Source organism: Crocodylus siamensis, chromosome 5 (assembly GCF_052110815.1).
Source record: "Crocodylus siamensis isolate JL-2025a chromosome 5, ASM5211081v1, whole genome shotgun sequence".
Classification (NCBI taxonomy): Eukaryota; Metazoa; Chordata; order Crocodylia; family Crocodylidae; genus Crocodylus; species Crocodylus siamensis.
In genome coordinates this window covers 135,145,802-135,167,237 of record NC_143399.1, presented here as the reverse complement: position 1 = coordinate 135,167,237, position 21,436 = coordinate 135,145,802, and the positions used below count along the sequence as shown (strand labels likewise).

The 21,436-nt window shown below is 45.2% G+C and overlaps 1 protein-coding gene across 1 annotated transcript in view; it reads left to right on the top strand.

Moving 5' to 3' along the window:
* The window catches only part of LOC149864633 (collagen alpha-6(VI) chain-like), a 64,193-nt gene extending 44,564 nt beyond the window's left edge, over positions 1 to 19,629 (top strand). The window contains 4 exon segments of the mRNA XM_090049796.1: positions 6,061 to 6,157; positions 9,101 to 9,772; positions 10,525 to 10,600; positions 17,928 to 19,629. Of these exon segments, the coding sequence (XP_089905922.1) occupies positions 6,061 to 6,157; positions 9,101 to 9,772; positions 10,525 to 10,595 (840 nt within the window). The 3' untranslated portion in view covers positions 10,596 to 10,600; positions 17,928 to 19,629.
* The last annotated feature ends 1,807 nt before the right edge of the window (positions 19,630 to 21,436 follow it).

Genomic DNA, 21,436 nt, shown 5'->3' with positions numbered 1-21,436 from the left:
TAAGATTGCTTATTTGAATGAGTAAAAGATTCTGGATTCAATTTTAATTTTGCAAGACTTGAGACAGAATTCACTGTAAAAAAACAAAACAAAACAAAACAAAACAAAGAAACCCCTAAAAAACTGAAAACATCTTACCCCCAAACTTCCTTTCTATTAGCAGCTTCTCCCACAATTCCAATATGTATGGGCTTTTCCCATCCAGTCTGCAATTTCTGGAGATAGTTCATACCTGTAATACTAGTACCTGCTGGTATTACCTTCTCCTGTGACTTGTTACCAGATGGTTCATTCAAAAGCTTTTAAGCTCTTAGGATGTGCTTAATAAAATATTTTTTGTGCCAGGTGGTAAACTGTATGGTAGGTTATACAGATTGTCCTGTAGATTACAGACGTAAAAACTACATTTCCCCTCAACCAAGAAGCTGTCCAGGGAAGATAGAATTGTAGTGGAAGTTGTAGAAAAGATATCACTGCACTTGTATACATGTGCTATTGAAGTGATATAGGTTTATTGCTCAGTAAATTCTTGCACAGTAAGGTTTCCCCATGAGCACGTATACACGTGCATCCTGTTGGGAGCATATCTGCACTAAGTGGTAGCAGTCCAGTACAGCATTGCTCCTGCCCTTCTCTGTCCCCCTGCAGCAGCCATTGGGAGCTCCGGGATCCCCCAGGGTGCTAGCTCAGGGGCTGGCAAGGAGCATGGGGGCTGGCAAGGAGCATGGGGCCAGGAGAGTTCTGCAGACTGTAGCGGCAGCTGTTTCCCTGCCCCATGCATATTGGGAGGGGAGCTACTGCAGCTGGCACAGCTCTCCCAGTCCTATATACATCAGAACATACAGCTGCTAGTGAGCCCCAAACTCAGCAGGGTTTTCTCATGCAGCAGGAAGTTGTCTCACTTCGGGGCAGCAGCTGGTAAGGCCCCAGCTGGGTGGGGATTCCTGCAAATTTGCTCCCAGTCAATGTCAACATAAATGCTATTGCACAGTTAATCTAGTACCTGTATTTACAAGTACTAGCTAATTGCACAGTAGACTAATGTATTGGACTGTTAATGCCATGCATGTGCAGAGGGCGAGGCTTTACTGTGCAGTAGATTGGTCTACTGTGCATAAAAGCATCTCATGTACACATACCCACAACATAAGAAATTTTCCTTTTCTGCCTTATAGAGGTTACACCCAGCGGTGTACTTTACTGCAAGTTGACTAACTAGTTCATCAGTAAAGCATCACCATCTGTTTGTACACCCATACTAGGGTGTAGTAAATTAATTAACTTAGTCATTGGGCAGAATAATTTACACTGCCACAACACACGTGTACACAGTAACTGGGGTTTGCTGGGGCATGAGGGTGCTACAGTGCTGGGGCTGCCTGTTGTCTAGCCCTGCACTCTAGCACCCTTGTGCCTCAGCCAGCCCCTCTACAATCCACTGCTACCACCCAGAGTCTGGCTCAAATTATTGTGATGCTGGGCGCACATGTAAACAGCAACAGCAGCTGACTCCAGTACGAACTGTGCCAGAGTTTGTCAGGGCAGTTGCACACATATATACACCCTATGTCTCCACAATTCTGCCCCAACTGGGAAGTAATAAGCAGCAAACAAAAGAAGGAAGGAATAAAGAAGTGGAGTGAGAAATGGAAACCTCCCTTCTTTTAGCCTAATTGAAATTTGCTGTAGACCTTTTGAAATGTACTTTGATTCCCCCAAGAACAGATTTACGTGACACCTTGTGTTCCTCTGTAATATATTACTTAATCCTGCAGGCAGAGAGGGGTTGGCTTTCCAGATTCCTGCCCAACTTCTGGGCAACTGGGGGCCTCACGCACCGCATGCCATAGATGTAGGGGTTGCAGGTTATGCTCCAGCTCCCTCTCTCCATGGGCACAGCGAAGTTCCCCTCTACTGACTGCGCAGCCCAGCTCAACTCTTTCCTCCCCCCACAATGTAAATAGTCACAATGATGTCAGTGGAGTTACTTACATGTGTAAAGCCAGCAGGCTTTGACCCTTTATTCCAGTCATACATAGTGCCTTATGTATTCATTCATTTTACAGGAGGTAAGGGTTTGGTTTATAATTTGTTTTTATTGCACCAACTGTATACTTAGAAGGGATGTTTGCAAGCTTTCAGGTACAAAATCCTGTCCTTCACATCACAAGTCTCTCTCCCAATTGTATACTTGTTCCAATAAATCACAAAAAAATTGCCTCTTTACATTTCCCATATCATCATGGCTACAATAGCACTCCAACCCTAGCACAACATGGAGGGTTCATTTAGGCTGTTCTGCCATACAGGCATTGAAAAGATGTTTCTTGCAGTATTCTATTTTGGAAAGTAAAATGTTAGTGGGAATTTCAATTTTAACTGTTCTTCTTTTGGCTGCTGTGGCAGGACCATCCCTAGGGGTGCCGTGACCTCCTCTAGTGTCCTTGCCTACCGTGCCAAGTCTGGGTCCTGAACGCACCCTCTATCTCGCCTGCCACGTCTTTGATCTTATATTGTTAATGGGAGGCTGCCTTCCTGCCCTTCTTGGCATGGGGCCGGTCTTACTATACCACGATTCCAGGGCTACTCCCTGTGCCGGCCCTCACCGGCCTGTCTCTGTGACCGTTCTAAGTAGCCCGCTCTCTCAGGCCTGCTCAATATATGCGCCCCCCCCCCTCCTGGGGCATCTCTCATACTGCCTCTGGGGCCCTCTCTCAAACTGCACCCTTTTTGCCCAGCCCAGGCTTCTCAATGGGCTTACTCCCCTCTCAGGGCTTCTCAATCACAGGCATGGCCCAACTCGGGCCTGCCTCCCGTACGTCCCGCGGTCACTCGCGCTCAGGCCCTTGCCTCGCGCTTCCTGCGCTTGCCCGCACTGGGGCCTGTGCTTGCGCTCCTCACGCTCCTTGCCCGCACTCGGGCCTGTGCTCGAGCCTCTCGCGTGCCCACCTGCACTGGGGCCTTCTATGCCCGACTCGGGCTTCCTGTGCTTGCAGTCCTTGCGCCCCTCGCCCGCACTCGGGCCTGTGCTCGAGCCTCTCGCGTGCTCGCCCGTACTGGGGCCTTCTATGCCCGACTCGGGCTTCCCAAAGTTGGGGCTCAGGCGGCCTTAGCCTCACCTGGCCCCCCAGACCCACCTTCTCAGGCCTATGCCCCACTGGGGCTCTTCCCAATCGGGGCTCGTCCTGATATCGGCCCCACTGGGCTGGGGTCGGGATACCCCACTAGCTCAGACCCACCTTCCTGGGCCTATGCCCCACTGGGCTTCTGCCTACACCAAGCTCTTCCCGAAGCTGCCCCCACTGGGCTGGGGTCGGGACACCCCCAAGATGTGGCACCCCCTCCTTCTATCAGGGAGCTCCCTTGAGGCCTCCTCCACCCCTACAGCCTCTCCTGGTCCTCCGGTGTAATAATCACAACAACCTGAAACAGAAACTCAAAGCCCCTCGGCTACAACGTAAATCTTAAGCCAACCTGGCTAACCTTCTCTCATCCCTGTCAGGGTCCTCTCCACCCTGTATCTGCACGCTGGTGCACAACACTGCCCTGCTCGCTCTAGCGGAGCTCTTGCTCCTTAGGCTGCCAGAGGGGAACTGGGTCTGGCCTTAGCCTTCTCTGTTTATAAAGGCCAGGCCCTGCCCCCTGGCGGTCAGCTGACATAATCAGTTGCTTTAGCAACGCACATCTGTGCTGCCCTATTGAGTGGCAGCTAAGCCCATGTTACCATTACCAGTAGCAGGCACCCTAGTGCCCTGCTACAGCTGCCAATAAATTCTTCATGATATATTGCAAAGTAGCAAATTGCCCATCAAGGGGAGCCAGCGGGGATGAAGCCCCACCACATCTGGCCCCGCATCCTCCCTCCCTTCTCCCCCCAATTTGGGTACAACCCCACCCTTCCTCCCCCTTGGTTCAGGTCCCACCCCACGCCAGCCCCCTTCCTCCCCCCATTTAGGATCTGACCCCTTCCCCCCCTCCCATCACGTTCAGGTCCGAACTTGACCCTGACCCCCCCCAGTTTGGGTCCAACCCTGCTCCACTCCCCTCCCTTCCCCCCTTTCAGGTCTCACCCTGCCCCTCCATCCCCACTCCTTGTGTCTTTGGCACAACTCTGCATATTTCAGTTTTGTCCTAGATAAATATGGCTCACTGTTTTGCTTCTGGCATATATTTTTAAGGAGGGAAAGACATTGTTTCCTGTTTCTGTCACTGTCTTTCCTCCATGCTTACCCCCTTGCTTGGCCCTCCTTATAGAACTGAGTAAGAGATTTATCAGGCACAGTGTTTTCCTATGAAAAATCCCAAAGGATGCATGTTTTATTTCAGCACTGAATTACTTGATCCTGTCCACTCTGTACATAGTGGCCTCTGCTACAGCAGGTTACAAAAACCTTTAAGCTTCTTCAAATGTATATCAGTCTGTATTCCATAGCAGATTTCTTTGTTTCACTGAAACTTTTGGAACTGGATGGAACAAGATTTTAGTGGCCCTGGAAAAGGGGTCAAGTGATCAACTTAGCTTTATTTTTAAGTTTCTGATAGGGGTGTGCAAAGTTATAGGTATTTCAGTGATTCCCCATTGTAGTCTATGGCCGAATCTCTGAATCTCTTTGAATCAGCCCCAAATCTTCTGAAGCTGGTTCAGTCAAATTGTTTCGGAACAGTGATCCGAATCTCAAAATCCAATCACTCTCCTCTGAATCAGCCAAATCTGAATCGAATACTTCCCTACTCATACAGGCCTAGTTTCTGACCCCGTCTGGTAATCTTTAATCATCTGGAAGTCTTTCTTTAATCAAGATCTTGCTAATCAATTGGAATTTATATGTTGAGATGACAGAAGGACACATTTCTTAGATTCTTTATGGTTTGCTTTTTGGCCCTTGGTCAGTTAATTACTAACTGTAGCCTAACGAGGCTACTTTGCTCTTTCTATCCTCAACACTGCCTTTGTGTCTGTATTCATGTGAACATGTTAGAAAAAATATATTATAGCAAAATAACTAGTAATACATTTGATTACCTTTAACTATTAATGTTTTAGGATACAATTGTAATACAGTGTATTTAGGATAAAGGCCCTTGGCTTGCTGTTCAGTCATATTTCTGACTTAGTTCTGACTTAGTTCCCTGAAAATAGCCAAGCCACACTTCCCCTGCAATTTGGTTATGCTTTGGATAGCATATGTTTGATTCAAGTTATAGTGCTGTTTGTCACCCATAGCTCATGCTACACAGGTCTATGCATGGCTATACTGGCTCAATCCAATCTACTTGTCAGTGAGATCTTGGATTAGAAAAAAATTTGTCTTGCCTCATGTAGTCTAATAGCTGAATCAATGGCTAAACCCCAAGAATATGCAAAAAAGAGTGCTATAGATGTAAGTTTGGGAGAGCAGAGCTACAATTGGTGTTCAGCTGATGTAATTGAAAATCCTCACTCCCATTATCCTGAAGAGGATTCTGCTGGCCAGTCACCTGAAGTGGGATGCATGTTGATCCATATTCAAAGAATAAATACCCTATAGTAATTTTTTAGATTGTTATCAGAGGAGATGCCATGATTCGTCCCCTAACCCTACTTATCCACAGGCACTGTGGGTTTTAAGATGCCCAGGGGAACTCTGTGTGGGTCACAGCCATTGTATTGTTTGTGCCTTCATATGGGAGCAGGAGGAGGCCAAGATATGTATCTAGCCCCAATGGACACTGCTTTTAAATACTCTGATCTTCTCAGCTCTAAGGACCACATGTTATTCATTTATTAGGCGTATATGTGTACTTACACCTGAAGCAACCATAATTTTACATGTACACCTGAAGCAAATCTAATGTTACATTAATATAAAAAAGTAGTTGGGTAAAGCTCATAAATGAGTTTTAAAATCAGAGTCCTGTTTTCCTGATTCAGACATCAACCACCCATGGTACACTATTCTATTAATGGCCTCTGAATCAAAAGAATACAATTAAGCATCACAACAAAGTAAAAATCTTTAAAGAAGTTGCCAGTTGCCATGTAACAAATGCTCAAGTAAAGCTTATACTTATTGTTTCTAGGTGGATGATTCTGGATTGTTTCATGTAATAAACATTCCTGTTGAAGGAGATTATAAACTACTCTTAAAAGGATTTCATCTCTGCACTCTTTGTTATGGTAACATCCATATTCTACTGATGATTATTACTAGAAGTATATTAGAGAAGGAACAATATCTAGTTCTGTGTGATGATGAGATTGATAGAGATCAGTAAAAACTGGAAAAAAATGAATTAGGGATTTCCTGAGATTGTAAACAATCACAACTGGATAATCTTACCTGTTTTGGTTGTTTTCCCCCCTTTTTCTTAATGTTTATTCTGTAAGTGGAGTAGTGTATTTTCAAAAGAATACAATGTTTTCGCTTGATTTATGAGAACTGATCATCTGCATTACCAATCCTGCCAAGTTTTCTTATGAGAAAATGCTAAAATGCAAACTAGTATTGAAATCCTTCTAAAGCATTGTCTGTTGTATTGCTAAAGAACAGTAGCTATTTTCTCTTTAAATGCTGGCTTAATGTATTCAATCTGGGATCAGGCCTGATACACCATTTGGGAATTTGAGTCATTGCCCAGCTTGGAACATAGTATGTTGTATCCTGAAATCAAGTATTTAATTACATTAAATAGACTTGCACAACCACCTTCCTTGTGTGTCTACACCTTAAACTACATAACAGATATTCCCTAAAGAAGCTTGTAGTACTCTGAAACCTGGAAGCTCTACAGCTAACCTTCTCAGGCTGGAAAGAAAGAAGGCCACAGCCCTGTCCTGTACTTACCCTATCCCAGGCTCTACACTTGAAATGTATAGAGTATAAATGTAGAAACAAGCTTCACCTAACCTCTCATTTGTGCCACCATAAAAACGTTTATGAAGACACAAATGCAGAACAGATAAACATCGCTACTCTTTTTGCCACATCACATCAAAGGAAAATCAGTGGTGAGACAAAAGATAGTAATAGATTTTGGTGCCTTATTGTGGCAGACATTTGTTAGCTCTATGGTGGGAGAGCAGAGCAGCCTCAGCTGTCTGCACTCTCCAGCCACCCCAGACAGGTGCTTTGGGGGCTTGAGGGCCTCTTGATCCCCAGACACCTACCAAAGTATCTCTTGCTTATACAGAAGAACCCTAGAGAATCTGTAAGTAGGGAAATTGGGGTTTCCCTCTTACAGACACCCACCCCTGATCTCCTGGGATAGTTTCTGCAAGCAGAGAAAGCCTGCACAGGTCCTGGCATGGAGGCATGGGACCTAAGGAATCCCTGGTACCTTTTGCCTCCACTGAAGACCCACTTACCCAGACCTCCCCTCAGAATCTCTTGGGACCCATCTGAGTAAGGAGGGAAAGCTGAGCTTTCCCTGCTTATGCAGACCCACCCCCAGAGCTCCCAGGAGCAGGCCTGAGTAAGCAAGGAAAGTATCTAGATTTCCCTGCCTACCCCAACTTGCTCCTGGAAGCTCTGGGGATGGGTCTGAGTAAACAGGGAAACCTAGGCTTGCCCCACTTACCCAGACCCACCTCCAGGATCTCTCTGGATACATCTGGGTAAGCGGGAAAAGCTGGGCAGGCATTTGCAGGGCTTAAGGGGCCCTGCCCAGGAATTTCTAAAACATGCAAGACTAGGCCTCTTAAACCGTGGGAGAATGCATCACCCCTTATCATGCTGGGACAAGGGGTGACATGTTTCGCCCAATAAAATGAAGCAGCGGTGCCGTGACATGTTGTACTTAATGTGACATGCTCCATTTCATTTAGTGATGTCCAAGAGACTTGTTGTGCACCCCCATTGCAGCCAAGAACAATCTAGCAATTATCCTTTGGAAATGCATGTCTGACCCTTCAAACAAAGTATCCCCATTCACAGGCAGTGTGAAATTCTAGTGCTTTATTGTAACCAGCTGTGATATTTAGCAGGTGTACAGTAAAATACTTCTTATTGTTTTTTAGGGGAATGAAGTCTAGTTCCATTGGATATGAAACAAGCTTCTTTATGCATCCAGATATTACCTTACCTTTCCCTTTCATAGGAAGTGATAGTGTTTGACAGATTAATAAATTCATGAAATCTCATGTATATGACCTTTTTGGCATTGGGATCTAATTCTGTAAGGTACTGACTACCTATGTCACCTGGTCAGAGTCCTAAGGAGTTTAGAAGATGTACTCCAGTACCCTGGGAGTTTGGTACATGGGAAACATTGTGGAAACATCCAGTATCCCTTTCCAGAATACTTAGAATAACTGGAATAATTGTTTGAAAACATTGGCATCTTCTTTTCTTTGAACATCAGATTTAAAGCAAAATGAAAAGGGGGATTGTTCCCATTTATTTAGTTCTCCTGTGTATGCATTGCACTTTACCCGGTAAAGTTTCAGTAGCATATTAGTAAAATTTCAATTTTTTTGAACATCAGCAAAACGAAAAGGGGGATTGTTCCCATTTATTTAGTTCTCCTGTGTATGCATTGCACTTTACCTGATAAAGCTTCAGTAGCATTTAAATTATTACCAAAATAGGTTCACAACTGCTCCCAGAATTATGCATGAACCTTCTGTGACAGATGCTTTTAGAGACCTTTAAATGTCATCATAAAAGGCCTTTAAGGTTCCTTTTCCAAGTCATACTGAAGTCAGCAGTAGTGTTTCTATTTGTTTCAATGGATCTTAGGCCTGCACTGAAGCAGAGATTGCCACAAATAATGCCAGTGACTGAAAACCGGTAAATAGAAGAGGAAGCAATTATAATGTAATAAGACCTAGTAGTGTGAGTTTCTGAGCCCGTTCTGTGAATCATGCATTCAATTCCTTTTAACTTCCGTGGGACTTAGGATGTTGGTCCTCTTGCAGGGGCCTGCCTTATAGTTTTCTGATTGTAATCATGCCTTAAATTTTCATAGATTATTAGAAATATACTAGAAATATTTATGTTATAGCATAGGGAACTATAATGTGCAAAACATCATGCCACTTGAGTTCAGGTACTTGTTCATCGGTTCTCATCTACTGTTACTTAAAAAGAGAAACCCTAACTAAAGTTATGTTCACTTACAGACAAATGTAAACCAGATGACCTTTGCAAGGGTCCAAGAGCCCTTTCACGACGGGCCTATGTGGATGCGACTTTCATTTTGGACAGCTCCCAGAAAATGAGCAGTGCGGAATTTGGGAAAGTAAAAGACTTCCTGAGCAGATCACTTGATGTCTTTGACATTTCCTCTAACCCAGGAGCTGTTTCTACAGGTGACAGAGTGGCTGTGGTGAGCCATGCTCCCCCAGGTTTCAAGCCCAAGAATCGAAAGAGCCCGGTAAAGGTTGAGTTCAGTTTAATCACCTACAACAGCAAAGATGTAATAAGGAATCATATTGAAAAATCTCTTCAGCAGCTGAGTGGAGAAGGTGCTCTTGGCCATGCCATCGAGTGGACAATGAAAAATATTTTCTCAATGGCTCCGAAACCAAGAAACCGCAAGGTTATTATTGTTATATCTGCTGGAGAAACAAGTCCATGGGACAAGGAAATATTAAAGAAGGCATCTCTGAGAGCCAAGTGCCAAGGATATGCTGTGTTTGTAATTTCATTAGGACAGTTTCATAATGCCAAAGAACTGGAAGAGCTCACTAGCATTCCCTTGGAACAGCATTTGGTTCAGCTTGGTAGAACTCACAAACCTGATCTTGAATACGCGGAGAAGTTCATGAAAGCATTTGTACGTCTCCTCAGGGGTAAGTAGTTATTTCATCCAGTGAGCCTTCCATGCTCAATCAGTCCTAGGATTTTGGTTTTAGTGTCTGGGAGGGTGGCAGTCTATGCTACTGACATGGCCACTCTACCACATTATGGAGGTTATGGTATGGAGTTGTAGTCTCAAGCAGAAATGTTCACATGTAACAGTTACAGACAGCATGAAAATCAGAGTTTTTGAAAATGCCCTAATTCCACTAGAGATCAATGGGAGTATGGTGCCTAATTTATTTAGCTGCCTTTTTGTTTACATAGTAAAGTAATATAACATGTTTCATAGCCTTTTGCAAATGTAAATCTGGCATAGGGTAACTAAACATATATATTATATCCCCATAATGTGGAATATCCTTCCCAGTGCTTTGTTGTGTACAGAACCCAGGGCAAAGGAAAACAAAGATATGATTTGGCAGTTTGCAAGCTGCTTTTATTTTCAAAATGGACAGAATAATACACAATGAAAAATCAGCTAGCAGTGTTTCCTCATACAGTTTTTAGAACTTAAGCATAGAGGTCTCATTCCTTTATCCATTTAGTGGGAATCTTGATAATGATTTTAGGGTGTAGAACCAGACCCTTTAACTTCACTTTGCTATTTTCAGTGTACCTAATATCCCTATAAAATAAATTAATTCACTTATGTAAGAAGAAGGTTTTAAACTAAAGGAAAAGCTTTTACAAAAAATGTTAAATTCTATGAAACTGATCAGTCTCATTGCCGTGTTATAAACAGATACAGCCAAGAAGTATCCACCAGAAGAGCTTGGGATAAAATGTGACAAGTCCAACTTTCAGAGCCAATGAGCTGTGTAAGTGCAACCATGTTGTTTCATAATTTTTTGAAAATAGTAAGAAGACGAGTTTGTAAATGAGAACTACTTGAAGAGTTCTCCTTGTTTGAGGCTTTCCAATAGGTGATAAGATTCTCCTTTTAATACGTCATTCATGCATATTAAAAGGCACAACCCAAATACTGTGTTCCACCAGGGAACTGTCCAGCCACAAGAGTCTTCTGAAGAGTGTTGGCAGTCAGGGGTGTCAGTGTTGACATTGAGATCCACCATTGCTGAGAGCTCTGCTCAGGGAATCTGAGGAGACAGGAAGGAGGAGGCACCTTTAAGCCACAATCCCAAGGGATATTAGAGATTCCTCCTAAAATAATTAGCCCCATAGTTGGCTTGTGCCATGCTTGTTATTGTATGGGTAATTACATTCACTGCAAGTCTCTAGAGCATACACTGTCCATGGTGTACAGAAAGAGAGCACAGCAGTATCTATTAGGCTAATTCAAGATGCTTCATTTAGGGCAGTTTAACAGTTCCATGGTTCCAGGGGTGGTCATATGGCTCCTGTTTGGCTCTAGCTGTAGGGTACCCTCGATTATCTCCTGCCTGCCATGCCTTGATGTTCTTAATTGATTTTTGAAAGGGAAGCTGTCCAAAGGGTCCTAGAGGAAGCTCCATTCTATCCTACTAGCAAATCCCTCCTAGGCTTTTCTGGTCCCTGTGGCAAGGTGGGCATCTCTCGCTAGCTGCACCTGCATCTGGGCATGCTGCCCACCTGTCTTTCCCACCACACCTTGATGGTAATTAATAAAGTTGTTAACTAAGGCAGGAGGCTGCCCATTGTTGCACCCCAGTATTGGGGGGGGATCTATCCACAGCTCTGTTCCACCCCTGCGCCATGGCCAAGCCTCACAGATGGCATCTCAGGCAGTTAGCTAAACCCCCACCTTCACCCATTAGCTGTGGCCCCCAACTGTGGGGACCTTCAGCTTTCATAAGCCCTGGCCCTGTCTCAGGCCCAGTTGGGACCCCAAGCTTCTACGCTCATCATGGCTGTCCCTCATGGTGGGCCCCTGGCCCTTTTGACCCTTAGGTCCTGGACCCAGCATTGACCAGTCGAGTCCCTCAGTGGGGTCTTTGCCTCCTACCTGCACTTCTGGAGTGGGGTTCCACATTCCCAGCTCAGGTGTTCCTGGGAGTGTGCCTGCCCCTGCAGGTCTCTCCCCAGCTGGCTCAGGTGCTTCCAGAAGCTCACCTGGCCTATACTCTTCCTTTGATGTTACCCTTCGCACACACTATGACTGGTGCTCCAGGGTCTTACAGGGACTCTCACTCTCCACCTGGAGCAGCAGGTCACTGTGCTTGACTACTGATCTTATTCTCAACCCACCCAAAGGTGAGGGGTGGGGTTAAGGCGCCCCTACTCACCTTTCACCAGGGTGGTCACTGGCTTGGCATTTCAGGCCACCCACTCCCAGCAGGGTGCAGTTTTAGGTCATGTCCAGGACCAGGAGCCTCCAGCCATCCCCTACAACTCCTGGCCTTACCTCCAGGATAACAGCTGCAGCCTTGCGGCCAGTGGATGTTGCTGCCTCTTCTGCCAGCAGGAAATTGATCTGGTTATAAAGGCAGCCAGGGATCTAAAATGGCTGCCACAAGCAAGCACCTGCTGGCAGCTTGGCTCAGGCCCTTAAAGTGGAAGGCACCTACAGTGCCCTGCCACAGCCCCCAATTCCATCCTAACTCTAAATTGGCCCTCCTAGCCTGTATATGCCCCCAGGTCACCTGTTGCCTTAGGCAGAGGTGGGCAAAATGTGGGCCATGGGCCAGATGCAGCCCACCAGGCCATTCTGTCCACCCACAGAGCCCCTAAAAAGTTTAGAAAATTTATATTCATCACCCCCTGGCTGGCTGTCATGCAGCCCTCAATGGCTTGCCAAAACTCAGTAAGTGGACTTCCGCCCAAAATAACTGCCCATCCCTACCTTAGGGACTATTCATGGTATCTGAATAGGCCTTGCAGGTGGTATCACTCAGTCATTTCTGTTGGAGCTTTCTTCTTCTCAGCCTCTGCCCCTTTTCTCTTGCTGTAGCTTAGGCCCACAGTGTTGGTCCTGGCTTCTGGGCTCCATCCCTTGCCTCACCCTCTCGGGCTCTTATCTTTGCCTCTATCTGGACTGTGGGCTTTCTAGCCCCAGGCTCTGCTCCTCTGGTGTTGCAGGCCTCTGTCCCCACTGTCTGCCCCATCTGGGGCTCTGGACTTAGCCTTCTTGGCCTCAGGCCACTTCTCTTTCACTTTCTTAGGTATCAGTCCTCTCAGATTCCAGTTGCCTTTTTCTTGACCCCAGCCCCATTCAGGGCTCCAAAACACTGGTGCCCCTGATACTGTGTGGCCCCAGTTAACTGCAGTGCCACACAGACACCCCACAGTGTGTTAACCAGAATGCACCCCCTCAGACACCTTTCTGTGGTCTCCACATATTCCCCTTAGAGATGCACCCAAACCACCACTGGAAAACTGCCAACAGAAAAATATAGGCACCATGACTTTAACATACACTCTCAACCCACTGGCTCACTCCAAAACTCCCTCTTCCTTCTGGGTCTCAGTCCCCTACCAGCCCTCAGCTCCTTGCTGATCTCAAGCTGAGTGGGGTCTTAGTCATCCCACAAGGTATCTTACAGTAGAGCTCCTTTCCCTTCGGCGTCTGGGGCTATACTACCTTCCCTGCCACAAGCCTGGGTTTGTGCATCTCTCAGGCCCTGTCCCTTTTCAGTCAAGTGACTTCCCTGGGCTGACTGCAGATCTTCCCTAAGTAGGCTTGCTGTATGGCTTGCAGAGCACCCATAGCAGTGCCTGGTCTCCTATGCTGGGTTCTGCCTTACAGTACCATTGCTGAGAAGCTCACACTGCAAAAGACACTCTGCTGCCCCTGCAAAGTCCGCTTTATAGTACTGTTGTGGCACAGCTTGCTCTACAATAAGCCCTGCTAGCCTGAGGGCTCTGGCGAATGCTAGTTAGGTGCACTGCAAGACTATCTTATATGCAAGTTATATGGAAAACTTTCAGTTAGCGTGGAGTGGCTTGCGCCTCCTGCGCTTATCAGTCTGTTTGCATGCAAAGCTTGCCAGTAGGCACAGCTGCTGGGGTTTTTTCTGCAGATCCACATGTGCTGCTTTGTGCAGGTACAAAAAAAGTCACTGGTCTTCTGTTCACTCCATGCAGTCACTGTAGCAAGGGCTCATAAGATGATGCTTTAGTCTTTTTGAAACAGATAGACAAAAAAAAAAGTCTTGGTGGCTAGGAGGAACAGTGGCAGCTGATCGTAATGGGAAAGTCCATGGGGACTGTGGTTTTGGAAGAAGTCTAGAAGGAGGGATTGGTGGGTGGAGAGAGTCTGGGCAAGTGTGAACATGGGACAGTGGGAGCTGGACCATGTTTGGGTTGTAGATTTCTGTCTATAACCTTCAATTTTCCACCTCGGTTGCTCTACTTACTTAGCCTGTTTGTTCCCCAGACACTGTAGTTTGTTCTGGTACCAGCACAAAGATGGGACAGAGAAGCACTGGGTTCATTTCCCTACATGAAGCCATGCATCACTGGGGCTGCTAGTGGCTAGGAGAAATAGCTCCAGCACCCTTCCTGGGGCAGATGTGAGACCTTTCAACTGTGCTGCAGAGTAGCTGAATTCATGGGTGTCCTAAGAGACGCATAACACCTGGTAACCCTGAAAAAACAGGCCCAAATAAGGCATCAAGTAAAGGCAGGAGAACTAGGGCAGAGCCAGAAAACTTTGGTACAAGTATGGGTTGCGGTGGGGATGGCTGTTAGTAAGGGCTGTTGCTTAAGAGGAGAGATGCAATAAAAACTAAACTACACTAACATAAAATACACAGAAGCGAAGGGCAGGGCTTTATTCTAGTTCGTGGTGTGACTGCATAGGCAGGCTTGGTATAACAAAAATAACTGATTTTAGGAGCTTGCCTCTATCATGTTACAGATGAAGGTTGTAAGACAGGAGCAGTGAGCCAGTAGCAGGACTGCTGACCCAGATGTTTTTATTACCAGTAAGTAAACCAGAAGGAGCAGGCACTGCAGGCTATGGGCCAGCCAGAATGATATGTTAGCATACCCTACTACACTGAGCAACTGGCCTGGAGCTGTCATAGTCACAGCTGTATCGGCAGCTGTCCCTACTCTATTTCTTCTAAGTGAAGCCCAGAGACAAACACTGTCATGCTCCTTAGCTAGAAGTAGGAGTAACATGTAACCAATAACCATACAGTTGTTTGCTATACATATTTATTTCCATTCACCACCTTGCACTTGAGCACTTCAGCCTTGCCCATGCCTTGTCCATAGCAGACCTGCTGGCTTTCTCCTGTAGTATACAGTTGCCTTTACAATTAGGAAATCTTTAAATCTTTAAATAAAAATGAGAGCTTGTCAAGAAAATTGCCTGCAAGGGATGAGTGAGAGAATATTACTAGGGTGCTCTGAGAGAGCTTAATCTGCTGCTATATATTGTACCTGTTCTGTGGATAAAGAAAATCCATGGTACATTAATTTAATTCTCTTTGGGTGCATCTACGCATTCAATTGGTGTGGCACAATAAACTCCAGTGCAGTTTGCACCAGAGTTAATGGCTCCTGAGACCACGGCAGTTTGAGCTGGGGCAGCGCATCCCCAGGCTGATAGCAGGTTCAGTCAGCCCTGCTGCTTCTAGGGAAGGCTATTCTCCAGCTGGTTCAGACTCTGATTCTCTTTTTTTCTTTGTCTGTTCCTTTTTTTTTCTTTTTTTCCATTTAGTACAAATATTCCTCCTCCCTGTTAAAAACTTAAGAGTCAGCTATAGGCAGTACAGTTTTGACCTTTTTTGTTTTTTTAGTCATGTTAGTTATTTCTTTATACTGTGACTGTCCAGGACTACATTTTAATCATAATACTGGGAGGATTGTTTCTTTCCCTTATCACTTAAATTGTCTGTTTGCTGTTTGCTTGTCCTGCTTTTTGTCACTTTAGAGTCCCTTTTTTGGTGGTTTATTTTTTTTTCTCATACTGGTGGTAACTGATAACAACATGGACATTTGCCTTGTCCTGTTTGTTTGTCTTAAAGGATCTGTAAATACTTTGTACATTTTTGTATGAGTCCACTGAAGTTTTGTGTTCTCCTACTTGATCTTTAACACATTCACAGTTCCACTATCCAGTGATAACTGGGCTTTTAACTGACTTGTTCCTAGTCATTTACCAGAACAGTGTCATTGCTAACACATAGGTGGATATTCAGATTTCAAGCTCAGCTACTTCTGCTTGCAGTAACTGACTTGCTGGTTGGGAACTTGCATTTGAGCCCTCTCTGCTAAACACTTTGATTTCCAATTTTAGATTGTATTTGTAGCTGTGTGGACACCTCTTTTCTCTCTTATTTTCATAGCACTGGGTAGAGATGCCTAAGCCCCAGTAAAGCTTTTGCTAGGGCTATTTTGGCTATGCTGTAAACCAGTGGTGCAAATCCCTTTCCTCTTTGGAGAAGAAGGAGAAGGAAGTGTTTCACCACTCACAGCAGAGTTTCATCTTACTGGAAGTGCAGTTGAGCTTGTAGTTTTGCTGTAGTTGCTTGCCAGTGTTCACCTCCAGCCTGCCTTCTGCCTGACCTCAGACTAACATGACTAACTACCTCTCTGTAATGAGCATGGGAGACTGCCCTTTTCAGCTCCGGTTCTTCTGCATCCCTTTGTCTGGGGGGACATCCCCCAGTTTCTTTGCTATCTCTTGCAATTGCTGACACTTCTCAGAGAGTACTTCTTTCTTGCTGGTCACTCATCCCAGCACCTCCTAGGACAGCTGGGCAGCCTGTACTACCTGCAGGTTATGTTAAATCATTTGCTGGGCTTGCTGCTTGCCCATAACTTGTCCTTGCAAAACACCTAGTTCTGCCTAGCCATGTTCTAAACCTGTCAGGGTTCTCCCTATTCGCTTGCATCAGCCTTGGAATAATGCCTTGTTTTAAATGTAGCTGTCCCACATTTAGTAGCCTCAAGCTTTCCCCACTGTTTATAACATGGATTAAGGATGACCAGGAAAGGAAATTTAAAATACCAGTGCTTAATTGTGTCTGTTATTTCTTATTTGTATACAGAAGGCAGGCATATTATTGTTGTAACATATCCCAAGGTGATCAGTTAGGATCTACTAAAATATGTCCTGGAACCAGTAAGATCTTCCATGAGAGGAGATGTGTATATCAACTAAACATATCAATTGAACATGAGATTACATCTTTGCCTTGCTAAACTTAGCAAAGACATCATTTTTTTCAGAGAGGCATTTAGCAGTGTTAGTCTGAAATAAGGCAGAAGGCAGGGTGGAGTTGGATGGTTGCATACAAAAGCTTGTGCTGATTTAGTTAATCTATGAGCTGCAGCTCTGTTTTTCATACTGTTTTGTTTTCAGTCAGGCTGTCTAAATCACACTTATTACCACTTGGTCTAGGTCAAGGGTAGGCAACGTTATTTGGCCAGACTGCCGAAAAACCCACAGTGTCTACCTTGGAAGGTGCCGGAGTGCTGACATGCTGCAGCCTGGAGCAGCTGTTTGCAGCCTCCCGGCTGCAGCTGGCCCACAGAGCCTGGTCTGCTTGCAGTGGGGCTTGCAGCCTCCCAGCCTCCTGCTGGGAGCAGCCTAGGCTCCGTGGCTGCCAGCAGCTGCTTAGAGCCTGGGCGGGCGGTGGTGTGCTGACCAAAATGGCCTTGCGTGTCATGCTTGACACATGTGCTGGGGGGTTGCTGACATGTAGCTTAGGTTTTAACTGGTTGGCTTTACCTACAAGATTGTGGTTTTTTCCCCTCACTTTGAAGTTGCAGAAATTGTTGCTTTCCCAGGAACTCCTACCAGATGTGATCTGAAAGGGGCTTCAGGCTCTGAATAAGATGTCCCAGAATTGGGTCCTATGGTTCACTCTGCTTAGTTAATGGGTTCCAGCTGGATTTTGGCCATCACCAGTTGCCTTGTAAAAGCTGAATCAAAGGTTCCCGGAACGATGTGATTAAGAAATCGTGTCAGGCCTTCATAACAGGATGGTTTAGTTGTTTTGCTTTTCAGATGGCTGGAAAGTGAGAGCATGGTTCCAGCATGAAAATAATCCTGTATTTATGCTACCCAACTCCCCTTACTGTCCTCAACAAAGTTGCACAATACATCTGGGCATGTTCTGTCAAATACCTACCTAGTTCTCCCACTTTCTGTTATTTTTATAGAAACACAAAAATGCCATTGTTTTAAACGGTTTGAAAAATCGAAAATATGCCTTCATTGAAAACTGCTAAGTGATCTTTTTCATTTCACAGAGTTGACGATACGGGTATCAGTTCCTCTCAGGATCAGACTCTTGAAGAAATATTCTCTGTCTCCTTCCTTGGTTAATTTGGACTCTGTTAGCATTGGGCAATAAGAACTTTTTGTACAATGTTTCATATTTCAGCTATTAAACTATTGGGAAAAAACCTGCTCGTTTCAATGACTTCACCCTCCATTTTGCTTTCATGAGCATACAGACAGTAAGAAGGTTGATTAATCACTATTATAGTAACTATAAAGAGCAGCCATATTTTTCACGTTTGTATGATTCACTTCAAGTAAGGGGAAACTATACGGTAAGACAAATTTTAAATCTTCATGAGAGCACAGTCTATATCTCTTCTGCAACAATTTCTGTCTCATGGATTAACAGCAGCATGTCAAGAGAGGCCACAACTGAGCAATGTAGAAATAACAGACAAAAAAGTCTTAGAATTTTTGTACCCAATAGCTGCCAGCTAATAACTGGGTTTAATGAAGTCCTGATATACGTGGTATTTGTATTTATGTACCACACATGTTTCTGAATACTACAATTTCAAGTTGTCTTGAGAAAAAGAATTGATGAATAGTCAGGCTTGTTATATATTTACAAAGCTTCAAGGTAATGATTGTGCATAGAAAAATGCAATAAATTCAAGTGGGCATGTGCTATAGTTCACTTGAACATTTTATCTGTAAAACTAAAAAGCTTGAGGAAAAGGTCAGCTCAGCAAAACACCTTCCCCCTTCAGTGGTTAAAGTAGCTGAATGCTGCACATGTTAAACTTTTGAATGCAGAATTGTGCTGAGCCCAACATAGCATGGGAAAAAATAGTTCTATAATGTATATTTTACCTGTGTATGTTTGCTCCAAGAAGAAAGAAAATACATTTTTTAACAAAATATCACTGAAGTTTTTTTAACTATTTTTCTGAAACTTCTGCTGCAGTTGTTTCATGGTCTCATAATAAATAAAAATAAATAGGAGGGATTCATTTAATGAGTTTACACCGATTAAAAGAATGGATGCAATGTATAAAGAGGCATCTTTTGCTAAAAAGGTTTATATAATAGCACTAGTAGGAACCACTTCTAAAAACAGTTTTTTCATACTAAATCTGTACCTATTTGTCAGAGAAAAATTGGAACTATGTGCTGATAACAAATCTCCTCACACTACACAAGTGGCTGCAAAAGATGTCCTGTATCTGGGATAAATCATTTTATCCTGAAGCAAAAGTGAAAGCATATAGACATTCATATCCTTTATCCTGGGATAAATGATAAAAAGTTGCCTGGATAAGAAGTAGGAATGACTTGTTCTGGGAAATTGCAAAATATATCTGTACAGATATCCCACTATTACATCATTGAATCAATGGCAGAAAAGAGCACTGCATTCAGCAATCAACTAAAACATGATTAGAAGAGTGATGTTTCTGTTCGGGACAAACTCAAGCACAGCTTACCCCAGTACAAATACAACATCTGTTCCTAGCCAATGTTCCTTTTCTCAAACTCTCTTTGAGCAGGGAGAATATGTGAAGGTGGTAGAACAGGGGTAGGCAACATTTTCTGGCCAGAGTGCCAAAAAAACCACGCTGGTCTACCTTGGAAGGTGCCAGAGTGCCAGCATGCCAGAAAAACAAAATGAGGGCAAGGGGGTACATGGCAGGATGCACTGCATACTAGTATAGTTAATAATCATAAATGTTGCTTTTTTATGGTAAATACCAGATTTTCTAAAAATTGTAAACCTGGTAACAATAAATAAAACTGTTGATAATGCCTTCAATCTCGTGTATTTGTTTTGTGCGGGTCCCCACACAACAGCTCCACAGCCCTGCCCATGCCCCTTGCCCCCCCCACCCAAAGCCCCTGGCCCCTAACCCTGCCTGAAGGGACCCCCAGCTGGCAGGGCTGTGGGGCCAGGGACCCAGGTCTGCAGCTCCCTGCCTGCCCCCAACAGAAGGCAGTGGCTGCTGCAGCGGGAGCACAAGCCGGATCCCCCACTGCTGCTGTCTGCGAGCTCACAGAGGGGTTGCACAGGGAACCTGCCTGCCTCTGCAGGCTCTGCACTGCCCTGGTCACACTTCCCCTGTGTGCACAGGGGCAGCGCAGGCAGCAGTGCAGGGTTGCGTCCCTCATTGCTGCCCTGCCTGCAGGGGAAGTGTGGCCCAGGCACCGGGGAGCTCAGAGTGGCAGGCAGCTTTCATGTGTCCCCGCCGTGCCCTGCTGCGCTGGTTCCACACGCCGCACTGCAGAGGCAGTGAGGGAGGCCAGCGTGGTGGGGAGCATCACTGGTATCTGCTGCCTGCCCAGGGCTGGGGCTGGGGTAGGGAGGCAGCGGCCCAGGCTCTGGGTAGCTGCTGCCAGCCAAGGTGCCCAGGCTGCTTGCAGCAGGGCTTGCAGCCTCCGGCCACCTGCTGGGAGCAGCCCAGGCTGGCAGCAGCTGCCTAGAGCCCAGGCTGGCGGTGGCATGCCAAACCAAATGGTTGCCGACCCCTGTGGTAGAATATAAGAAGTCATGTGTCATTCTTTCTGTGGCATGAGAGTTTTTGCAGATGAAGGTGGAGATCCAGCAGTAAAACTCATTCTAAACTCATTTCTTTTTTTTACAGTACCATTGTGTTTTCAATCTTTTTTTATACAAGGCATTCAAATAAATAGGACAGTGAATGCTGAAATCTGGCTTAGCAGATTTCCTACAGGTTTCCCATACAACAGAAACTTGTTTGATGGAGCAGTATTGTAGGAGGTCTGCAGTTCTACCTCTGCAATGATAAGAATCACTATTGTCAGTCTTAAGAGTATGGATTAGCAATGCTACCAAAGAACTTAAAGAAAAACTCTTTGGACTTCAGGTAAGATTGGGGCAACACGGATGCTATTGTTTTCTGTGTGATGTTGGGTGACTCAGAACTCTCGGAGTTGGTCGCTAATTGTGTGTTCTTTATTTTTTGGATATTCATGTTGGGATTGCTAAGGTCTTAGCTTTCAAAGGCACTCAGCTTCTGCAATTCCTACAATGTCTTTCCAGAGTGGCTTACCAAAGTGGCTTACCAAATATCACTCGTCGTGTCTGTCCATGGCTAGAGAGCATAGTTTTGAGTCCCAGATTCCTGCCTAAAACCTGCCATGTTTTTACTTCCCCTTCCCTCATTTGCAAACAACTTTCAGTTTCTATAGAAAGTGAGTGAGAGAGGAGCTCTATAGATACCAGCCTCTTTCATTATAGATTCACTGTCCCTCTTGTGTACTGAGTAAAGCAGGGTTCATGAATAAAATATAGCATGATATCTCATAAACATGAATGCCGCCTGCCCCTGGACACTGGAGGGGCACAGCAAGCTCCCACAGGTGGCAGTGGTGCTGTCGGTGGCCGTGGTGCTGTTGGTGGCCGTGGTGCTGTCAGTGGCAAGGGGAGGTGGTGCGACCACCCACCGGTAGAGCCTTTTCACAGGGGGTGCACTGCCACATTCAGGGGGTCCATGTGCACCCCCTACATGTCACCAAT